The 21,227-nt window shown below is 34.9% G+C and overlaps 1 protein-coding gene across 7 annotated transcripts; it reads left to right on the forward strand.

Moving 5' to 3' along the window:
* The first annotated feature begins 32 nt into the window (after positions 1-32).
* Positions 33-20,291, forward strand: LOC142983691 (uncharacterized). 7 transcript variants are annotated; one of them, XM_076130687.1, is made up of 16 exons: positions 33-57; positions 446-602; positions 1,070-1,219; positions 6,367-6,455; positions 9,566-9,647; positions 10,232-10,313; positions 11,464-11,671; positions 13,385-13,511; positions 13,890-14,058; positions 14,634-14,808; positions 15,405-15,483; positions 15,783-15,862; positions 16,366-16,419; positions 16,573-16,717; positions 17,029-18,423; positions 19,823-20,290. In XM_076130687.1, exons 2-16 carry the CDS (start codon positions 588-590, stop codon positions 19,952-19,954), a joined length of 2,982 nt encoding a protein of 993 aa, XP_075986802.1. In that variant the 5' UTR covers positions 33-57; positions 446-587; the 3' UTR covers positions 19,955-20,290. The 7 variants fall into 7 exon arrangements, with proteins under 7 accessions (XP_075986802.1, XP_075986803.1, XP_075986798.1 ...); XM_076130688.1 differs by having other exon boundaries at positions 41-159; positions 16,594-16,717; positions 19,823-20,291; XM_076130683.1 differs by having other exon boundaries at positions 41-159.
* The last annotated feature ends 936 nt before the right edge of the window (positions 20,292-21,227 follow it).

Genomic DNA, 21,227 nt, shown 5'->3' on the forward strand with positions numbered 1-21,227 from the left:
TCTGAACGTGTTTGAAAAAGGTCTACCAACGGATACAACCTTAAGACCGTTTTCTAAGTAAAGTCTAGTTTTATTACACGTAATTATGCCAAACATTTTGATTGAGTGTGGCACAGAAACATAGATCTAACTGTTGTTTATAATGTGGATGACAAAAAAGTGATCGATTTTACAAAAAAAATATTTGATAAAAATATTTTTGGAGATTTTTTTGACTGATTTTTGTGACTAATATTTAATTCAATGTGCTAAATTGATATGTGTTTTCGATTAAAGATTATAAAATATTTGTTATCTATTTGAGCGATTTCTGAAATTTATGAAATTATTATTGCTACATTGGATTAATGTTTTAGAAAATACATTTTACGTATAACGTGAAAAGTTTGTTGTTATTTATTCAACAGTTATTTTATAAAACATTTAATTTTTATTTATTTTCAAGTGACAATAGAATTTGAGTGAGAACTGAAAACATTAGAAATATTCGTGATTAATGTTTTCGTAAATATTTGTGAGTTACTGAAATGAGGTGTTTGGATCAAGATTTCTTTTTTTAATATGTTGTTGGTATACTTTGGACAATTATGATGATTTTAAAGGTATGTTCTATTTTTTTAATATTATGAATCTAAAACATATTTTTTGCTATTAAAATTGCAGCCAAATACATACGTATTATTTAAAAAAAATTGCCGCCAAATACTCAAATTACACTCAGATATACTGAAAGTATCACACAGCACGAAAATTAGGTTTTAACCTATTTTTATAGGGTAAAACCTAATTTTCGTGGTATTTAAAATGTTGGTTAGCACGGCCCTGCTAACCAACATTTTATTAAACGACTCTTTTTGAATCCCACATTCTGTATTCTTCAAAAATCTAACTCACGATGCCTAGCAACTCAGTAGCAAATATTGAAGACCATACATCCTCATAGGCTATAACTACAAACGCAATAGACTTCTCAAGTTGAGTGATCAATATTACTGCTTACTCTTTTGCCTTATGGCTACAGGTAATATACCTCATGCAGGCTTTTCACCAGTGCTATTATTTCTTCCAGTTACTCCCCCTGCTCATCATAGTGCATAGTTCAGGATGTTCTCAAGTAAAGGACACGTACGACCACAGGGGCATCTATCTGGCGGACTTCTGTCCTCGCATGGAGTTCTGCGCTGAAGGAGCTCATGTCATGTGCATGTATTATGACCCTGTAAGTATCATACCTTTATGACGGTATTATTATTTTGACAGATAATTATCTGCAATAGGTGTAGACAGGCTAATGATGATAGGCTGAAAATTAATTATTCAATAATAAGCTCTGCTGTAAAATGGTCTTCTGGTATGTAAAAGAGGTTGGACTTTGCCAAGAGTTGAGTTGCCAAGTGAAATACTTTGCAGCCTTTTAAGAAGGTTTTAATTTTAGTGTAGAATAAATATAATCACTATTTCTAATGACCCACGCAACTTCGCTTGCGTCACATAAGAGAGAATCTATACTTATACTTATATACTTATAATATTATAAAGCTGAAGAGTTTGTTTGTTTGTTTGTTTGTTTGAACGCGCTAATCTCAGGAACTACTGGTCCGATTCGAAAAATTCCTTCAGTGTTAGATAGTCCATTTATCGAGGAAGGTTATAGGCTATATATCATCACGCTACTACCAATGGGAGCAGAGTACCAGTGAAAAATGTTACAAAAACGGGGAAAATGTTGACCCATTCTCTCTTATGTGACGCAAGCGAAGTTGCGCGGGTCAGCTAGTGGGTCATAATTTTCCCCGTTTTTGTAACATTTTTCGTTGCTACTCCGTTCCTAATGGCTGAATCATGATGTTATATAGCCTATAGCCTTCCTGGATAAACGTTCTATTCTACACAATAATAATTTTTCAATTCGAACCAGTAGTTTCTGAGATTAGCGTGTTCAAAGAAACAAACAAACACTTCAGCTTTATAATATTAGTATATTAGTATAGACACTCAGGTAACTCCGTAAAATCATGTTGTGTATCGTCAAAAATGAATCTATAAGCCTTTCGGCTACCAATGCATCTCGCGTATATATAAACAGCATTGAAAGAAGGATTCAAAGAAGGTGTTCAAAAAGCATGGCTGAAATATGATACTTACTTCCAACGTCTTATTAACTTCAAGCGCTCCTACTTAGTACATAATAATAGTGTTAAAAATAAATAAATTAGGAACAGGAGCCATACTTGGCAGTCTTAACGTCTCAACTTAGCTTATAACAACGTTACCAAGAGTTCTTGAACAAACTCGACGAGGTGCTTACTACTAAATTATATTACGACCAAAATAATAAAGCTACGTGCTCCTTTTTGTATATTTTTGTAATTATTTGTTTTGCTTTTTCTTATCTTTGACAAGATCTTTAATAAATACCAACATACCAAAATAAAGAGTGCTTAAAATTGCTTCTTTTTATTTACATATATCTAAAAGATTAGAATCTTTTACTTCGTAGTAATTTGTTTCTGAACTAAAATCACTAGGACTTCGAATTAGCTACGCAAATAGTTGTCTCATTGTCGCATTTGTCACCTACCAACAAAACCTCACGCAAAACACCTTTTAAGCTCTAAAAAGTATTTACTTAAGCCCTTAAAAAACAAAGAAGAAGTGCAAAAGATAACAGACGATTATTATGCCTTTTGCAGCAAAATGCCCATATTTCTATTCATTCACCTCTAGGTCAATAGTTGCAACAAGTTTTTGTACCTTACAGCCCTTCCTCACTAGAACGCCATGGCGTCGCTGGCTACATATCCAAACAGTTAGTATTGAAATGTCACGTTGCCACACCGTTGCCACGTCAGTTACGTGACATACATATACGTTAGTAGTTACGTAGCCGGCGTCGCCGCCATGGCGTCCTAGTGAGGTAGGGCTCTAAACATACATCCGTGACCCATCGTACATCTTTCACTACTAACCATACCTCACACAATACTCCTGTCAAACCCAAAAAAAAAGTAAATAAAAAGGCTCTAAAGGTAACAGCAGCGACACTCTAATTACGTCTTGATGAAAATTTAATCGCAGAGTAACGAAGCAGAAAATATAAGGGCCTGGCTATTGTCCGCTCTGATACAATTACGAGGTGCCAGGTTTTCCTTGTTTTACTGTACTTTATATTTATGAGTATGTTTTCTGGGAATTATATTTGTGTGTTGTTTGTGAACCTGTTATTTTTGGTAGAGTTTAATGAAATTAATTAATACCAAATTAATTTGTTTTTTAATCTTTCCTAGAACCAAACTATAGTTTGGTTCTAGGAAAGATAACTCGACAAAGGCGCCAATTTTTGATTTACTTATATGCCATGAGCAAGCAATGATTTTTATACTTCCAATTGTTAGTATAATATTCGTAAGATATATGTATTTCTTGCCACTGGCGGTCTTATACAGTGCTTTGTGCATGTAAGACACATGAAAACGCAACACAGAACGAATGTACACATTCACATACACACACAGATACATAAAATATCTTTACTACTATTGTTTACTAATGTTCGTTTACCACCTTTTTATTGAGATACTTACACGTTATTCTCATCAACATACAAAATTAAATACAAACCCCACATCAACCATGCCAACAAACCTCTGAAACGCACTAACATTTCACATACCGTCCATCAAATTCCCACAATGCATCCACAATGATTCCCTCGGTCCGAGCGTACGTTTCAATGCACTCAATTCGCTGCCAATTGAAGCTGCTACATTTAACTATATAACGTATCCATACTATTTTTTACTGGTATTCCTCTGTGGTGCAGTTGGTAGTGTATACGACCGTCGAACATAGCTCTCGGTTTGAATCCCAGAGTGAGTCAAAAAGTTGAGGGTTTTTCTGAGTATGTTCATTGTTCAGTGATAGCCCGGGGTTCAACAGTTGAGGTCGGACACCTTCATGTCGCGGAGAGTATGCGAAGCGGTTCTTCGCCTAATCTCCAACTGGTCTTGTCGGTTATTCGCCTAACCAGGATTAAGAATGAAGAAATAGTGTATTGTGTACTGACTGTGACTTATCAAAATGGATTTTATCGTTTAGCAATGAAACTATAGGTAATAGACAGTCAAACTTTCGCATTAATAACATTCTATATTCTTATATGTTTGTATTTAATACAACTTAAAATATAAAATAAATAGTACATTATCGTGTAAAATGAAACATTAATCACATTCCCAACACGTTCCAATCCATGTAATTACTTCATTAAGTTTGTTAACAAGAAATAAGTAGGTACGAGGCGACGGCCGTGGATTTATTTGCCAAGTCTTGTATAGACTCATGAGCCTTCCTAATTAAAGGGGCAAAGCTTAAGAACTTCGTTATTTGTCTAGAAAATGTTCGTATTTAATTAGGACGGCAATTTGTCTTGTAATAAACGAAATAAATACAGGTAAAGAAGTTTTTTCTTTAGTAATCCCGCGTTGATTTTGGCCAGTTCATGTAAGTGTATTAAAAAAACCGTTAAAAATGTTACCCTCAACCGCTAGGATAAAACTAACTCATATTTGATATGAGCGTGGTTTTAGTACAATCGATTAACTCGAAATCAAAAAAATCTAATAAAATAATTTATTCATTTAAGTCATATGCTGACACTTAGGATAGTCAATGATACAGAGAGTGAATTAACCACTAGTCCAGAAGGTAGGGCCAATGACAAGAGCTGGCAAGAAACTCAGACTAGCCAGCCAAAATTTGTCAATAGTTTGCCGATTGTCGATAGCCGATATTAGTAGGAAATCGGTCCTCAGTAGCTAGATTCTCTACTGCTAACGACTACCGACAACCGGCTGGCTAACGAGAAATTTTCCGAAAAAATCTGGTTAGCGCCTCTATCGAGCTCGTGAAGAACTATTTTGGCAGTACACTTTAAATGTTAAACTCGCTAATGAGCGCTGCATTCGTTCAGTGTTTTGGAATATTCTACGCAACGGTTGCCGTTTGCGAAAACTTTCTGAGATCCTCTAGTGTTTCGTGAAAACGCATTTTTAAGTTCGATCTGAAAATAAAATTTAATAAGGAGTACAGACTATGGAGAACGTAACTCGTAGTATAAGTCATTACTATGATTAACCCTCAAATAATCTTACTATTAACAATAATATTATAACAGGTGAGGGTTTAAGTTAAATATTTACATAAAACTTACAAACGCCATTGTTTCACAATCTCCGGTTCATAGTTCTATGTTTTTAAACATAGATCAATATTTAATGCATTGAAATTATATATTATATTATAACATTATTATTTATGTTATTAATTTGACAATAATATAAACGCTCATAACTTTTAAACTCTCGCGTTGCATGTTTAATGTATAATAGAATACGGGAATTAACGCGAACACGCATTTTACCTTAAAATGCCTAACGTTTCGGCGCAGGTTGCACTCGCCGTGGTCGCAGGCTGTCAGCCTGCCAGCTGAAACTTAAATATAAACGTTCTCGTATTTTCAAATAATGTTTTAAAATTTTCTGACGCGTCACTCCTGTTGAAATGATCCTCAAAATTTCCAGTTCACAAAAGTAACAGAAGCTTCTTTGTGTGTTAGTATATTAATACCAGTACTACTAGTATACTGTACTACTAGTATTAAAATACATAACAATAACCTTAGTATTATTTGCAATGCTGTATATTAAATTACAAGAGGAAAATTGTAACTTTTTTAAAGTAAAAATACCTAAAACATCAATTGTTTTAGATATAATTTCCTACATTACACAAACTAACACAATACTCGATCTGTATATAACAGTAGTAGATACAGATATATGTATATAGTATGAAAGTTTCATAAACTTAATACGAGAAGGCATAATCTTCAACATAATTGTGAAATACGAGTACATAAATAGTCAGTAGGGACGGATTATGATAATTACTTTCAGTTCGTCTCCTGGGTGGAGCCTTGAAAACTGTTACCCTTGTAATTTTATTACGTTTGTGTACAAACGGATTTTAAATTGAATTTAGATGTGAGAATTATAATGCATTCGTAATGTGTTCTAGATTATGAGGAGAATTATTAAAATGTAACATAAAATACCTATGGCCCTCTGTTTTTGAATCAAAAATTGTTGGAATTTTAGTTTCACTTGTCTGAAATTCCCTTTTTTTATTAACTTTAAGCACCCTGAATTACAGACCGCCAATTGTAGCTTCCTGTAAAAGTATGTACTTACTTCTTTTCAAATACCAACCAGGACAAATATTTATAAGAAGAACATGCGCTGGGGTAAACAAAAATGTTTCCTCTTACCCAAAAGTTTTCTGATTAAAAGTGTTTTTTTTTTTCAGAATCATGCAATGGGTCCACGATGTAGCAACCCACAGAACATCACCATGACTGCTGAACTTGCCAACCAACTGCTAGACATTACCAATGCGTAAGTTATACAAATAAAATATATTTAAGTAATTAAGTAAAGACGTGTATTGCAATCTATTGGAGTTTTATATTGTAGAAGCCGCATTTGATATGCGTAAATTAATGTTTTTCTTAATTTACTTTCATACTTATGTATTATCTTGCCATACATACCCGCCGGTTGCTGGTACGTGAACTGCTCTTTTCTCAAAATTGTATTTCCTGTCATCCACATTCATAAACCTTATATGTACATTAATTGTACGTCATACATAACTGACGTGAATACTACGTACCAGTTCCTTCTCTAGAAATTCACTGTCCGGGAATCGAACTCGATTCTTATGATCCGCAAGATCTTTTGTTACTAAAATGACAGTTAACTGAAATTATAAAAATAGGTTGTGATATTTATTTTTGAATTCAAATTATATTTTAAACGATATTAATTTTGAGAACTAGGACTTCTAAGTATACATCAGATTACCTACTTAATATAATATGATATTATGACAGTAGTTTAAATACATAGTTTTGCAGTCACTTTATTTGTCAGAAATGTTATCTGACACTTGAATTAAACATAAAACTGTGAAACTAGCCCTTAGAATTCACACCAACAGTAACGAACATCTCAAAAACATTTGCCCAAAGATTATCCTAAGTGATAACTTATAAAGCACACAATGCGACACTTAGGTGAGGCCCAACTTAACCTCAACTTAAACTAAAGTTAAACTTGGATCACAACTGTTATGATGTTTACAAACTAAGTTATAAGTTACAAGGTCCCTCTGTCGATACGAAAGCGAAACTTGGACTCGAGTTATGATTTACAGCTCTTTATCTGGTGCACCAACTGGTTCAGTAATCATATATTATGACTGCCTCCGTGGCGCAGTGGTTTAGGTCGCCACGCCGATACCACTGCAACGGGAGGTCGTGGGTTCGATTCCCACACGGAGCAATTATTTGTGCGATCCACAAATAATTGTTTCGGGTCTGGTTGTGCTTTGTGTCCGTTGTTTGTATGTTTGTAAAAGTCCCCGCAACACAAGAGCAATTCTTAGTGCGGGAGTTGTCTTTTAAAAAATTATGGTGTGTGAATTCATGAGTTTCGGTGAAGTCATTTGTAACGATTATACTATAGTCCGAAACTTAGTAGGCCTTGCCATGATTTATCCAGATAAAATATCTGTATTAAACAGGCCACCTTCAGCTGCACATTGAACATAGGCAGGCTAATTAAGGCTTCTAAATTGTTGGACTGTAGAGTTATACACTTTATGAGACGTGCTAAAGGAGACGCTGAGCTACATATATTAAGAACTAGCTGACCCGCGCAACTTCCCTTCCGTCACATATGAGAGAATGGGTCAGAATTTTTCCCGTTTTTCTAACACTTTTTACTGTTACTCTGCTCCCATTAGTCGTAGCGTGATGATATATAGCCTATATCCTTCCTTGATAAATAGTCTATCTAACACTGAAAGAATTTTTCAAATCGGACCAGTAGTTCCTGAGATTAGCGCGTTCAAACAAACAAACAAACTCTTTAGCTTTATAATATTAGTATAGATTGTGAATGTAATAAGAATGCTGAGATATATTAACTGATTCCACACAAGATCGAACAAGAAGCGTATTCCACATTAACTATCTTTTTATTCAAATAATTGTCTAATATACGAGTACCGAGAGTGTAGGAAATTCTGCTGCAGTAGGTTTAGCATTCATAGTCCATAGATGACTTATCTACGTTGTGTCTGCATCTGCGTGGTATTTGAGCTGAACGTTACCGAACTTTGCGGGCTCGTTCAATATTGGCTCGGGTTGCTGTCAATTAGATAACAGTCACTGAGCCACGTGTGGACGGCTTGAATAGATTCCAAACTTAGTTGTAGTCTTTGTAGGCAACCAACTTAGTTAGTTATTAATTCCTTTGCAACGAGTGCCGTAGAATCGAATTTCTGAGTTCGAATTGACATACTTCCTACTTTAATGTTCATACTTCAGGTGTACATACATTAACATACAATCACGCATGTTATACTCGAAAATATAGACAGAGGTCTATGAAATACACCCGTTACACCCGGTGTTTCGCCATTTACAATGTAAGTCCATGTAATAGTAGCAAGGCAAGTGCTTACCTACTACTAATAAAAAAAATATTATCATTAAAATTAGAAAAATCCAAATATGTCTTTTAAGCAACCACTACGAAATTCTCTACAGAAGTGACTCAGAAACATTATCATACTAACACCTCCATGTCACATAATACCATATCACCTTCACTAAGAAATTACACTCATACGAAAATAACTCACAATATTGTCACAAGATATTCAGGAATACATAATTCACGAATACGTGAAATAAATTTAACATAACGGGGTACATTTCACAATAAGGCTTCTTGAAATAACACTGTCGTCAACAACACAATTTGTAGGAATATAAATAACTTTATTGTTATCTTGTCTTGAAAATCACATTATTTTCCATGTTTCATAAGAAAAATAGAAAAATGTGATGTCGTTTTTAATAATTGTTCTGCATCAAAATAGGTGATAAAAATATTTCTTCAGTAATTATTTGTGCGATCTACAATAGCTGAACTTTGTGTCTAGTGTTTGTATGTTTGTAAAAGTCCCCGCGACACAAGCGCAAATCCTAGAACGGAGCTTATCTTTTTGAAAAAAAGAAAACAAAGAAAGAAAAAACTATTCTTTTTTTTCCCAAATATATTTATTTTTGTTACATACAGTTCATGCTACCAATGTTTTGTATAACAAGATCTAATCTATACTAATATTATAAAGCAGAAGAGTTTGTTTGTTTGTTTGTTTGAACGCGCTAATCTCAGGAACTACTGGTCCAATTTGAAAAATTCTTACAGTGTTAGATAGCCCCGTTGTCGAGGAAGGCTATAGGCTACAGGATATATCATTACGCTACGAACAATAGAAGTAGAGAACCAGTAAAAAATGTTACAAAAACGGGGAAGATTTTGACCTATTCTCTCTTATGTGACGCAAGCGAAGTTGCGCGAGTCAGCTAGTTATACATAAAAACACAATAATCATTTCCTCAACATGTTTCTTTTTGTATTTTTTATTACAGAATAAGAAGTAAGATAGCCTTCGGCAAAGAAACGGGACATTTCGACGCGAAACTACCGAGAGGTTATGGAGTATTTCGAGTGGTATGTTATATTATTTGAATGTACGCGGAATAACTATTGTACCTAATTTATTAAGGTTACCTATATTTGCAAACTTTATCATTGATCTAAAATATTTGTGAGTTCCATAGTTACTTGGTTATTTAACGAGTGTAATAATATAAATATAAATAACTAGCTAATCCGCGCTACTTCGCTTACGTCACATAGGAGAGAATGGGTCATAATTTTCCCCGTTTTTGTAACATTTTTCGTTGCTTCTCCGCTCCTAACGGCCGTAGCGTGATGTTATAGCCTTCCTAGATAAATAGACTATCTAACACTGAAAAATTTTTCAAATCGGACCAGTAGTTCCTGAGATTAGCGCGTTCAAACAAACAAACAAACAAACTCTTCAGCTTTATAATATTAGTATAGAAGTATAGATATAAATTGAATTTGAATTGTTAAAACGGGAGATAACGCCCAGTTCTGTTATATGAAACCTCTATGAATTGAATCCTGTTATTTCCTTTTCTACACATACTTCTCTATATTTCAAATAACTAAACTTTTATTGTAAATCAATATTTTACGGTACATAAATAGGTTTTTCTCTGTTGCAGAGATGGGATAACGAATTGGCTACATTTGCGCAAGTGTTGGCGAACCAGTGCGTCCTTAGACATGACTTATGCAGAGCCACAAGTCAGTATTATGAAGCCACTAAAATCTCCTAAAAAAAATATTTGCGGTCAGACATACTCCCTTTTGTGAAAGAAAAGTATGTGTGTGGTCGTCTTCTTAGAAATCCTTAAAACGTTTCGCAGTGACAGGGGCGATTACAAAACGAATCAAATATTAATTACGTGTTGTCATTGATGTACTATTTTATGGTCTGCAATTCTTTCTTCTATTTATAACACACTAGCTTTTACCCGCGACTTCGTCCGCCACCTGAATTTTCCCATGGGAATGCGTCGTTTCCTCGGGGTAAAAAGTAGCCTACGTCCTTTCTCGAGTATCAAAATATCTCCATACTAAATTTCATACAAATTGGTTCAGTAGTTAAGGCGTGATTGAGTAACAGACAGACAGACAGAGTTACTTTCACATTCATAATATTAGTATGGATAAGACCTTATCATATAACACTTCCTATATTGATATCATGGTAATATAAAAAAATCTGCAACATGCATCAATATTAGCAGTTAAACCTCAATGAAAAATTCTACGAATCTACTCCACGCAATACCCGTACTAGTTTGGTATTTTTCCTGTTATTTTCGTCAAAAGTTAATAAAAGTGTCGCACATACGCCTACGTTTGTTCACGCTTGCCAGTTATTTGTTGTGGGACAATTTTGTTTCGTGTACAGTATTGTACATCAGGCTGCTGATTCATTGTAGCATTTTTGTATGCATGGAACGTGGTGGCTCTTTGAAACTTCAGTTTAGGGTTTTTGGTACACTATGACGTGTATACAACCGCTGATTCTAGGCTGTTTGTATCTGAAAAAGGTTTTTGTTAGTGCAATTTTTGACACCCGAGAGAAAAATATTGTAGAACATGTGTATCGGTATGTCTATTTTTAACAGCGTGCTCTGAAACGGATGGACTGAATAATGTGATTTTTTGTCATTCTTTAGATACTCGTTTGTGAACATCTATGGCACCGATATTTTGATATTTTAGAGACTTAAACTACTGAATACTTAGAGCTGGCAGTTATAGTACCTAATAAACCAAAGTGAGGCTAGGTTAGGAATAATGACTTTGCCTTAAGCCAAAATATTCTTACAATCATTAATTCTTCAACTCCTCAGCATTCTATTTACTCTTTCAAATCTTCCAGAAAGGTTTGCCGACCCTGGTCAGACGGCTGGCCTGGTGCGGTTCACCCATCCTGAGTGGATGCCCATCTCCAAGGTGAACAAGCCCATGGTCCCGGGGTTGAACCACGACAAGCTGACGTACTCCGTGTCACAGACCCTCAAGTCTTGGTATTCGCAGAAGGTAGACGTCACGGTCGAGATGGTGAATAATTATCCAGATTGGAGCTTGTAAGTATATATACGTTATATACATACATACGTTCTTTTATTTGACAGTCTTATTATTCGATCGAAATCTCTGATTCATTTCACACTTATGATTGTCAACCATACAGAGAGTGAATCTACCGCCTGTTTGGAAGGTAGGGAAAACGAGAAGAGCTAGCAAGAAATTAATATAGTAATTATGATAGATTGATTGATAGCCCGAAGTGAGCACTTTTGACTGTTAAGACATGACGTATTGTCTATTTGAAACCACATTATTTGATACCGATTGCCTTTAGCCACTTTTGGTCTTAATTATTAACACAAATCTATTACAATTTTAAAGCCCTATCATTGTAGAAAACGATATTTTCATTAATATAATATTAGAAATTTGGCAAAAGGCAAAAGTAAAATAAAAGTAGATACTAAACGACCATAAAGAACGTAACAATTTCAAAACAAGTAATACATAAAAAAACCTTTTTCATGTCGACCAAAGTCCAGTGAAGGATTTATTCTCCAAAAACTTTGACTTCGCCCGAATCTTAGAAACAAATTTATTTCCGCAAAACGTCGACTCGCCCCTAATAAATCTGGCTAAAACTTCGCCAAATTAACCGCCACAAAAAGGCTTTACTTGTTATATTTGTTACCGTGTGATAGCAAAATCCGGTAGATTTCGTGTTACCTGCCAAATCCTCGGCTGAAGTACTTGCAGCCATTTCACACTATTATTTTCCTGTTAGGATTGTAAGAATATTATAAGTAACAAGGAAATCCATTTTTGATAAAACTATATTAATGAGTTCGACGCTCCAATCCTCTGAATTCTCACATTTAAATTCCAGATAAGGTGTACTTATGTGACATTTTCTAAATTAAGGTTTATTATTTATTTATTATTATCCGAGGTATGAATTGGGAGCATAGAGGTATGTAAATCTAAAAGAACAACAGAAGTAATTTATCCTCAATCTCATTTGACCTTTTACGTCCGTCGTACCAGTTTAAACTAGTCACTGAAAAATACCCTGTAATACACGAGTCTTGATTACACATAAAAACGGATACAGTTCAAACAAAATTCAATTGGGAAAAAAAGTAATCATTGTTGTTATCATAGTTTTAATTATTCCACAGCATATTCATATAAATCCTGAATTTTACAGGCACTTCTATTTTGCCCTAATTCAATATTTACCAGTAACATTCGTAATAAGTTGTTTCGTCTATCGCGTGACCTGGTATAACTTACTGGCTAAAAGATGTTATTAGATTAAATGCTACCTCACAGTATAAAGCATGTTATTCAAACGTTTAAACTACCTTGTGTACTGATAAACATGTTAATTTAAAACTTACACGCGATTTTTCAGTAACAACGTAAAATACGTTTAATTGAAGCTTTACATAACACACAACAAAATAATAAAGAAAAATGCTTTATTTAGTAATCTTGTTACCACGACATGCAACGTACTGCCTACAACCTGTTATACATACCCAAAAATGAAATTAGATATGTTTGATAATAAAATTAGTTTTCATGTAATAGAATACAGGCATATTTTAGAAAAAGGAGTTTTTTATAACAGCGTTATCAAACGGTCTGTTGTTGAGAATATCACTATAAAATTATAGAACAACCCAGGAGTTGGACCTGCGGCCCCGTGATCGGCTGGTGATGCACCAAAACTGTTCGGTTTGTCTATACTTACTTACTTTTTATAGAAAGCCGGAGCTTGGTGGGAGATTGTACTTGGAAATGATCCATGGCTCCACAACGCACATGGGCTGCGGCATGTCTGCGTACACTGAGTTCGCGTACTATGATAGTCGACGTGCACTTAATTATAATGTAAGTAAATAAATTAACTAGACATTTTTTTTAACAAATAGCACTTTTAGTGACATTTTAGTAAAGATTATTTCGAAAAGAGATCGATGGTTGTAATGAATGATCATTTGATTGGGGGGTGAATTCTATCGAAATCGGATGTATTTCTGAATCATGTGTACACAATAAGGGTAAGTCAAAAATTGGTACCGCCCTTTGGAAAATGGGTCAAAGATATGCATCTGAGGTAGAAGCTTACAGAATTTTATTTATATATTTAGTAAGGTGGGATAAGACTAAGACTGTGTGTCTCTAATCAATTAACGATAAATGAACAAAATATCCAAATGTTATTCCCCGGTCTTTCTTAACCTTATCTTATTTGTGATTATCTCACAGTCGGTCCAAATGATATGCAACTTCTCATCTCGTCCTAAAACTGGTGAGGTGACCTACAACACCTCTCGGCCGTCTGACGTGTACAGTACTCCGTGTGGGTGTCCCGTGGGTACTGAAGAAGATTCTGACTGCCTTTGCAGTTACATCGTGGAAGAGCCTACATCACCAAGTAAGTTTTTTAAACATCCCATAGGTGATTCTCAGGTAAACGTTGTTATTAAAAGCGTCTTAGTTGATTCTCTTTCACACATAATCAATACCTGAAGGCCCTGCACGAGGCATTCATATTATCTTATTTAACAACAACCAAGACCAATTTATTTTAAAAAACTCTCACTCTCTGACCAACCTGTAGCACGATTCTGTAGAGCCAGCTACTTTCGAGTATCGAGAGTTTAACATTTAAAATGTACTGCAATATATCTTTCTACGACGCCCGCTGGAGGCACTGAACCGATTGTTATACAATACAACATTTTCCGACAGCTAGCCGGTTGTCAGTTATCGATAATGGCAGAGATTCGCGGTACTGAACCCAACTGGCTGAGTTCGTAAAGGTCAATTTTCTCGTAAAAAAATTTTGAATTAAGGCGACTCAAAATAAATCTAAATTTGCCAATGTGAATATGAACGTTTTACGTGTGCACCAATTTCAGTTTAGTTGTCTATTGATTTTTTTTTAATATAAAAAATAAGTAAAAATGCAATGGTATTGCATAACTATATTCCGGGACATATTTTCAGGTGGAGTCGACATGAGTATACAAGTAGATACTCAACTCTGTTCAAACCCGGAGAATAACTGCGAGTCCACAGTGGTCCTGCTGCCTATATTCACTGTAGAAGACGCACCGCCCGAGAAAATTATTGACAGAGCTGGTGATGTTGAAGACTTGCAGAATATTTATGATTCTGACAGGTAAGTTCTTCAATACATTGGGGTTTGTTTATTCAATCGTTTCTGTTTTCGTACGTGATTAATTTTTGTTGCTGGCAAGTGTTGTTTTCTCAGTATCTAGTGCTGATGCCGGGAGGAGAAGATTGCCCAATCTATACTAATCTATACTAATATTATAAAGCTGAAGAGTTTGTTTGTTTGTTTGAACGCGCTAATCTCAGAAACTACTGATCCGATTTGAAAAATTCATTCAGTGTTAGATTGCCCATTTATCGAGGAAGGTTATAGGCTATATATCATCACGCTACGACCAGTAGGAGCAGAATTACAGTAAAAAATGTAACAAAAACGGGGAAAATTTGGACCCATTCTCTTTTATGTGACGCAAGCGAAGTTGCGCGGGTCAGCTAGTAGTAAGATAAAATCGTATAAATCTAGATTAGTATCAAAGCTTCTTAATCAGTATTTAACTCGGAATCCGTAATCGATCAGATATACAAACAACAGACTCCTGGAACAACTATTGGACCATACAAGTGCTCTGTGTACGAACCGAATTGATCACACCACTTTATAATGTCATAAAAATTTTGATTATCTTTTTCTTAACATTTTAGAGCGGACAACAAATCAAGTATGTTGCCGAGGACCAAATCGATGGAAATATTAGATTTCTTTGAGGAAGCTGAGAGAGAGGTATGTTTATTTTTACCTTTTTCATTTAAAATATATTTATCCTGCTTATTGTGGCCAAGCCGTTTTGCCTGAATTTGGCATTATTTCCTTAAAAAAAAGGTAGAAGTATGAGTTCTGTAGTAGTACGCGTTTATAAGTAGGTAACACCTACATTATCTAACCATTATCTCTCTCTCTTAACTTGTATCGATTCAGTTTGAAATACCTAACAAAAAAAATGTAACTGACATACGCCAGCAGTAGAATGATTAATAACTAACATTGTTACTAATACTTACTAAAATGTATAAATATTTTAGCATCACAACACACACCTGCATTCTGCTGCCGCTAAACCACACAAGACTGTTATGTTGCCTCCTGATCCAGAACCAGCCCAGTGAGTAGTCGTTGTTTACTTACCCATCTTTACCAATAACTTATCTTTATATTTTCTCTATCTACAAAAATATATTAAATAATTGAATAAACCTATACTAGTATTATAAAGCTGAAGATTTTGTTTGTTTGAACGCGCTAATCTCAGGAACTACTGATCCGATTTGAAAAATTCTTTCAGTGTTAGATAGCTCATCTATCGAAGAAGGCTACAGGCTATATATCATTACGCTACGACCAATAGAAGCAGAGTACCAGTATTTTTTTTACAAAAACGGGGAAATTTATGACCTATACTCTCTTATGTGACGCAAGCGAAGTTGCGCGGGTCAGCTAGTATAAAATATCTTCCTTATACTTCTAACTGTTCTAATACCTGTTCCATCCTGTCTCTAACGTTATTTCCACAAACAACTAATAGTTATGGTATTCAGAGAGACACAAGGAGAAGCATTAGTTTAAATGTTCAGAAAGAATTTAAAGTAGAGTCATTTTTTTATTCAGTCCTCCCGCAACCCAGTCCGATGTAGATTGGCCGAAACATCGAGAACCGAAAAGGTATCGTACCTTTATATTTTTAAATTACATTGCGATTTTATTCATTGAGTAATATAATAAAGGTATAGGGCCTAACCCCTCTCTGGTTCGGGAGGAGGCCTTGCCAAGCAGTGGTACAGTAATGATTTCAAATATTCTTTCATATTATTAAAGGAAGTCTTCATACACCAATAGGAGGAAAATACCAAAAGAGCAACATTACACGTACCCCGAACCGAAGCCGAAACCAAAACCGAAATACGAGGCTCCACCACCGAGACCCGCTTACGTTCCACATAAACACTTTTCAACAAGCAAGGTAGAACCAAAATATTTAGTATTTTTGCTACTTATGGGCTAATGAACATAACTCACGAACTCTGAAATAATTCTTGTGATCTTTCCAACATTTTCTGAACTTCAATTCAGGACTTCGAACACTAAAGCCCCACTGACTTATGCAGCAGATGGTGGCCTGTTTGATTTAGCTGCTATATTTTAGAAATACATTATAATTTAGATACATTGTGCATGCAAGCTCTACAAAGTTGTAGGGCTATCATTTATTAGTTGATTTTTTTTAAATTTATCCTAAAACTTTATTTATCTAACACTCACAATTATTTCCAGAAATCAAGCATATTCAATCGAGGAGCAAGATTCAGTCTACCAAGCGACAAAAGATTATTCGATCCGTACAAACCTAGGAAAGCCGACGTGAAACCAAGGAAAGACTTCAAAAACATACAAAAAGTAGTCAATGATTATATCAAACGGCGAAATAATAAATTTGATTTCAAAAAGCACGAAACTAATTATCATGATGTGGTTTTTAAACACACTTCAGCAGCTACAGAGGCTACGTTTGAAACAGAACCGCCTACGGAAACTATACTAAACAAGGTAGAAGAAAGCGTTATGAATTTCAATCCATACATAAAACAAAAAGCAAATGTCACTGTAGAAGACACTCCTAAACATATTGATGAGAACTACGAAGAGAATGACAACAAATTAATGAACCTACTTGATACTTTAGAGAGAGAAGTTAAACATATAGAACTAGACGGTACTGAGAAAGAGATTTTTGATGCAAAGATTAGAAAAATATATGGTAGTGTTGTTGGTAAACCTGTGGCTTCTTTGAATTCTGTAGCTAAGCCTAGAGGTCAAGTTCAGCAGACGCCATTACCTTTGCCGCTCCCTACTGTAGCTCCACCATCGCCGCCGGTAGCACAACACACGCTCCCACCATTCCTTCCTCCTTTATCCCCACCTGGCGAGATACCAAGTGATCTGGACGGCTTAGGAACAGACCTAGGTGAATCAGACAAAGCCTATCTTGATCATAAATCTGACTCCGATCATAGTCTAGACTTTCGATCTGGGCATGAATCGGATCGTTTTTCCGAAGATGAAAAGAACTATAACAAATTAGGTTTGGACACAAAGAGAGATTATATGAAAAACAAACATATCTTAGACAGAAAGTATATTGATAAATTTGATAAAAGATACAAGAAAAATATTGATGATAAGAATTTAGATTTTACAGAGAATAAGTCTCTGAATGACATGTTTGGTAACGATCGTGCAATGTACAGTGATATTGAACAGAAATATAATGAACGTTTGCGTAAATACAGCGAGACGCGGAAACACGGTGATTCAGGTCGGAAATATTCTGATATGCTCTCATCTAGAAATCAAAACAATTTAATCAAGTACGATAATTTTAGATACAGACCTAATTCAGGTGAAGATAGGAAAATGAGGGGTTTTGATAAATATCGAGATAGACAGAGAATGACCCGTGGGAATTCTGAAAGAGGCTTTTATAGAAATACAGAAGACAATATGAAACATAATATGGGTGATCTCAAAAGGAAGAGTTATCCAGGCAAGGAGTTTGACCACGAAGACCCTTTAAGTGAGAATAGAAGAAGGTTCTATCAAGAAAAGTTAGAGAATATTGAAAGGAGACTGCACAATGCTAGGTCTTTCCGTCACAGGACTAAGGACGACGTAAGTTTGAAATTTTAGTACACTAATTAGAAAATTAAAGTCTTGGTGTCGACTAAAGTCATACAATTTTGGTATTCATGTTTTCATAATAGAAATTAGGCTTCAATACTCTGTTTTGGTATGGTACTCGTCGAAGTTTAAATAACACTTGCCTAATTTAAAAACATCTTGTGTTTTGACCCACTTATAACAATAAAAACTATCAAATATTTTATTTTATCAATGTCTAATACAATGATAACAAGGCGTTTGTATAAGTTCTGATCTGCTTCTGACGGCTGACCTATGCGGCTGCACTTGTATACAAAATTTTCTTATCTATTTGTCAGAGGCAGATATAAAGAAAGTATACCTGTATTTGACTTCGGGTCTTTACCTGCCGAGTAATATCAAAATCGGATCGCTAATTTAGCCAAAAAGTTGAAAATACAGACAGACTTTTAAATTTATCATGTTAACGAGTGCATGTTGTAAATATGTAACAAACTTATTTACGTGAGCAGTAAAATGGAGCTTCATATTAACCCATTTGCCGAGTTTGCCGCTCAAATTTTGCATACAAGTGCAAATTAGATGAAAATGGCTGAAACTTGTGCTGTAACCAGAGTGGCCGGTAACAAACTTTCAGCAGTGGATAGTTTGAACATGTTTGAACTAATTGCACCAGACATACTACTGCTTCTAAGGTTTTATTATCGGATTGAGGAATTTTAGAGACCTTAGGAAATTCGGCGATTTTTATAGCATCAGAGAGAAAATGTTTCTCAAAGTAATCTTTAAAAAAATACGTGGAAATATCAGGCACGGAACATACTTCTATGTTTCTATTCCGCTTTTACGGCTAAAGTGCAGAATCGATTTCGATGCATATATTCCTCATAATTGTCATAATCATTTATTTGCCAGAAATGTGGTAATAACAAAGATATTAAAAACAATTTATAGGAGCATTTATATTAAGCATACATAACATTTTATTTATATTCTTCTTCTCTGAGGTAAACTCTCAAATCAAAAAGCCAATTTCCTCGGCAGATTCAAAATGACAATCCTAGTTATTTCAAGTTATATCGCGTCAAAAGATTTCCCGAGGTAAAAACTATTTGTTAGCAGAATTTCATCCAAATCACTTCAGCAGGGTTTACGTGCATAAGGAACAGACATATGTACACACATACATCCTTACAAACTTTCGCATTGATATTATTTTAGTAGGATTTTCCCCCAATGAAACAGTAGGTACGAGTATATGGACAGTATGCATTGGTGATGTCAAATGTAATCCAGCACAAAACGAATTCAAAACACCAACCTCTTTCTGTCAAACCTTCAAATCCACACAAATCTATTTGCCAATGATTTTGACTCACAAATGCTAATATATGTGCATGTTTTTCAGAGAGGGGGCGAATCTCCCGCGCTGCGTATGAGACCGAACCGAGGCGGCGTGACCGATGTGAAGTCGAGAGCTAAGGCGCAAGGAGACTCCTTCTATGTGCCTGATCGAGCTAGATTTATACATGGATTTTGATTTAAATTGTAGTTTTAACATGTCGGTTGTTGTTTATTAGTAAGTACCTAAGTAGTACAATTAATAGAAAAAAAATAATAGTATGTTTTGGGGAGTACCTATGGGGCTTTTGCTATGTATTATTCCTAAGAAAAGCACCATTTGAATTTTAATGCATGCACTTTAGATCTCTTATTGAATATTGATCAATGCACTCACAGAAAAAAAATATTTTGTTTGAAAAACTATAGCAACGATGTAAGAATATGACTTATGTGATGAAACACACTCAATTATATTTAAATAATGACGTCTATTAATAAAGACATGTAATTATAATTAATAAGAAAAAAGTACAATAAATAAATAATTATTTTACGGTATGGTGTTTGTTTTGTTTATGTTCATAAGAAAGTCTTAACAGCAAAATTCCTTTCACACTATTAAAATATGACTTATAGATCAATGTCAAGATGCCTAAAAGGAAAAAAATAGATTCCCAATAGACCGGGATAGTAGCTCGGTAGACCGAGATATAATCTTATACATTAAGTCCGAGCTGATCGACCACCATCCTAAACAGATGCTTCATTGTGCTTGAAACAAAAATCATGTTGATCCTTATCAACGAAATAAAGTAAAAAATCCAATATAATTGAAGAAAAGAATACGTTTACCCAAAAAGAAAAGCCCACTTCACCCAAAAATACGAAAAGTAACAAAACTGAAATTGAAACCTGCGTTGTACAAAATGTAGGTACTTAAGTTCTGTTCATATATTTTACATAAAAACAAGATTAAGAGGATATATTTTTTAATTTGCCTAATTTTCCTACCGACTCTCAACTTTTCCCAAGAAAAATTTCATTAAAATCGGGTTATTGGTTTCTTAGTGAAAACGTAACAGACAAAAACAACAACCTACTTTTGCTATAAATATTATTAAAAATGTATTGACTTATACTGTATTGCTTATTTCAATTTTTATTATACCCACGAGCTGAGTTAAAGACTCCCAAAAAAAATCTAATAAACCCAATAGCACTGGAATTCAAACCCAGGACCTCATGATCGACAGGCCATCACCTAAAGCACCACAACAAACGGCTTGTGGAGGAACGAGGTGATCGTGTTCCTCCAACCAAAGGGAGAATCCTCCGACCAGGCGAGGTGATCATGCCTGGTGGGCCTAGGCTGCCCGACTGTTGTAGTCGGGAACTTGTATATATAGTCAGTTGAAGTGCAAACTTCGATAGCGCGATCTAGGACTTGTGACGTCAGTCACACTGCGCGT

The sequence above is a fragment of the Anticarsia gemmatalis genome, chromosome 24, assembly GCF_050436995.1.
Source record: "Anticarsia gemmatalis isolate Benzon Research Colony breed Stoneville strain chromosome 24, ilAntGemm2 primary, whole genome shotgun sequence".
Lineage (NCBI taxonomy): Eukaryota > Metazoa > Arthropoda > Insecta > Lepidoptera > Erebidae > Anticarsia > Anticarsia gemmatalis.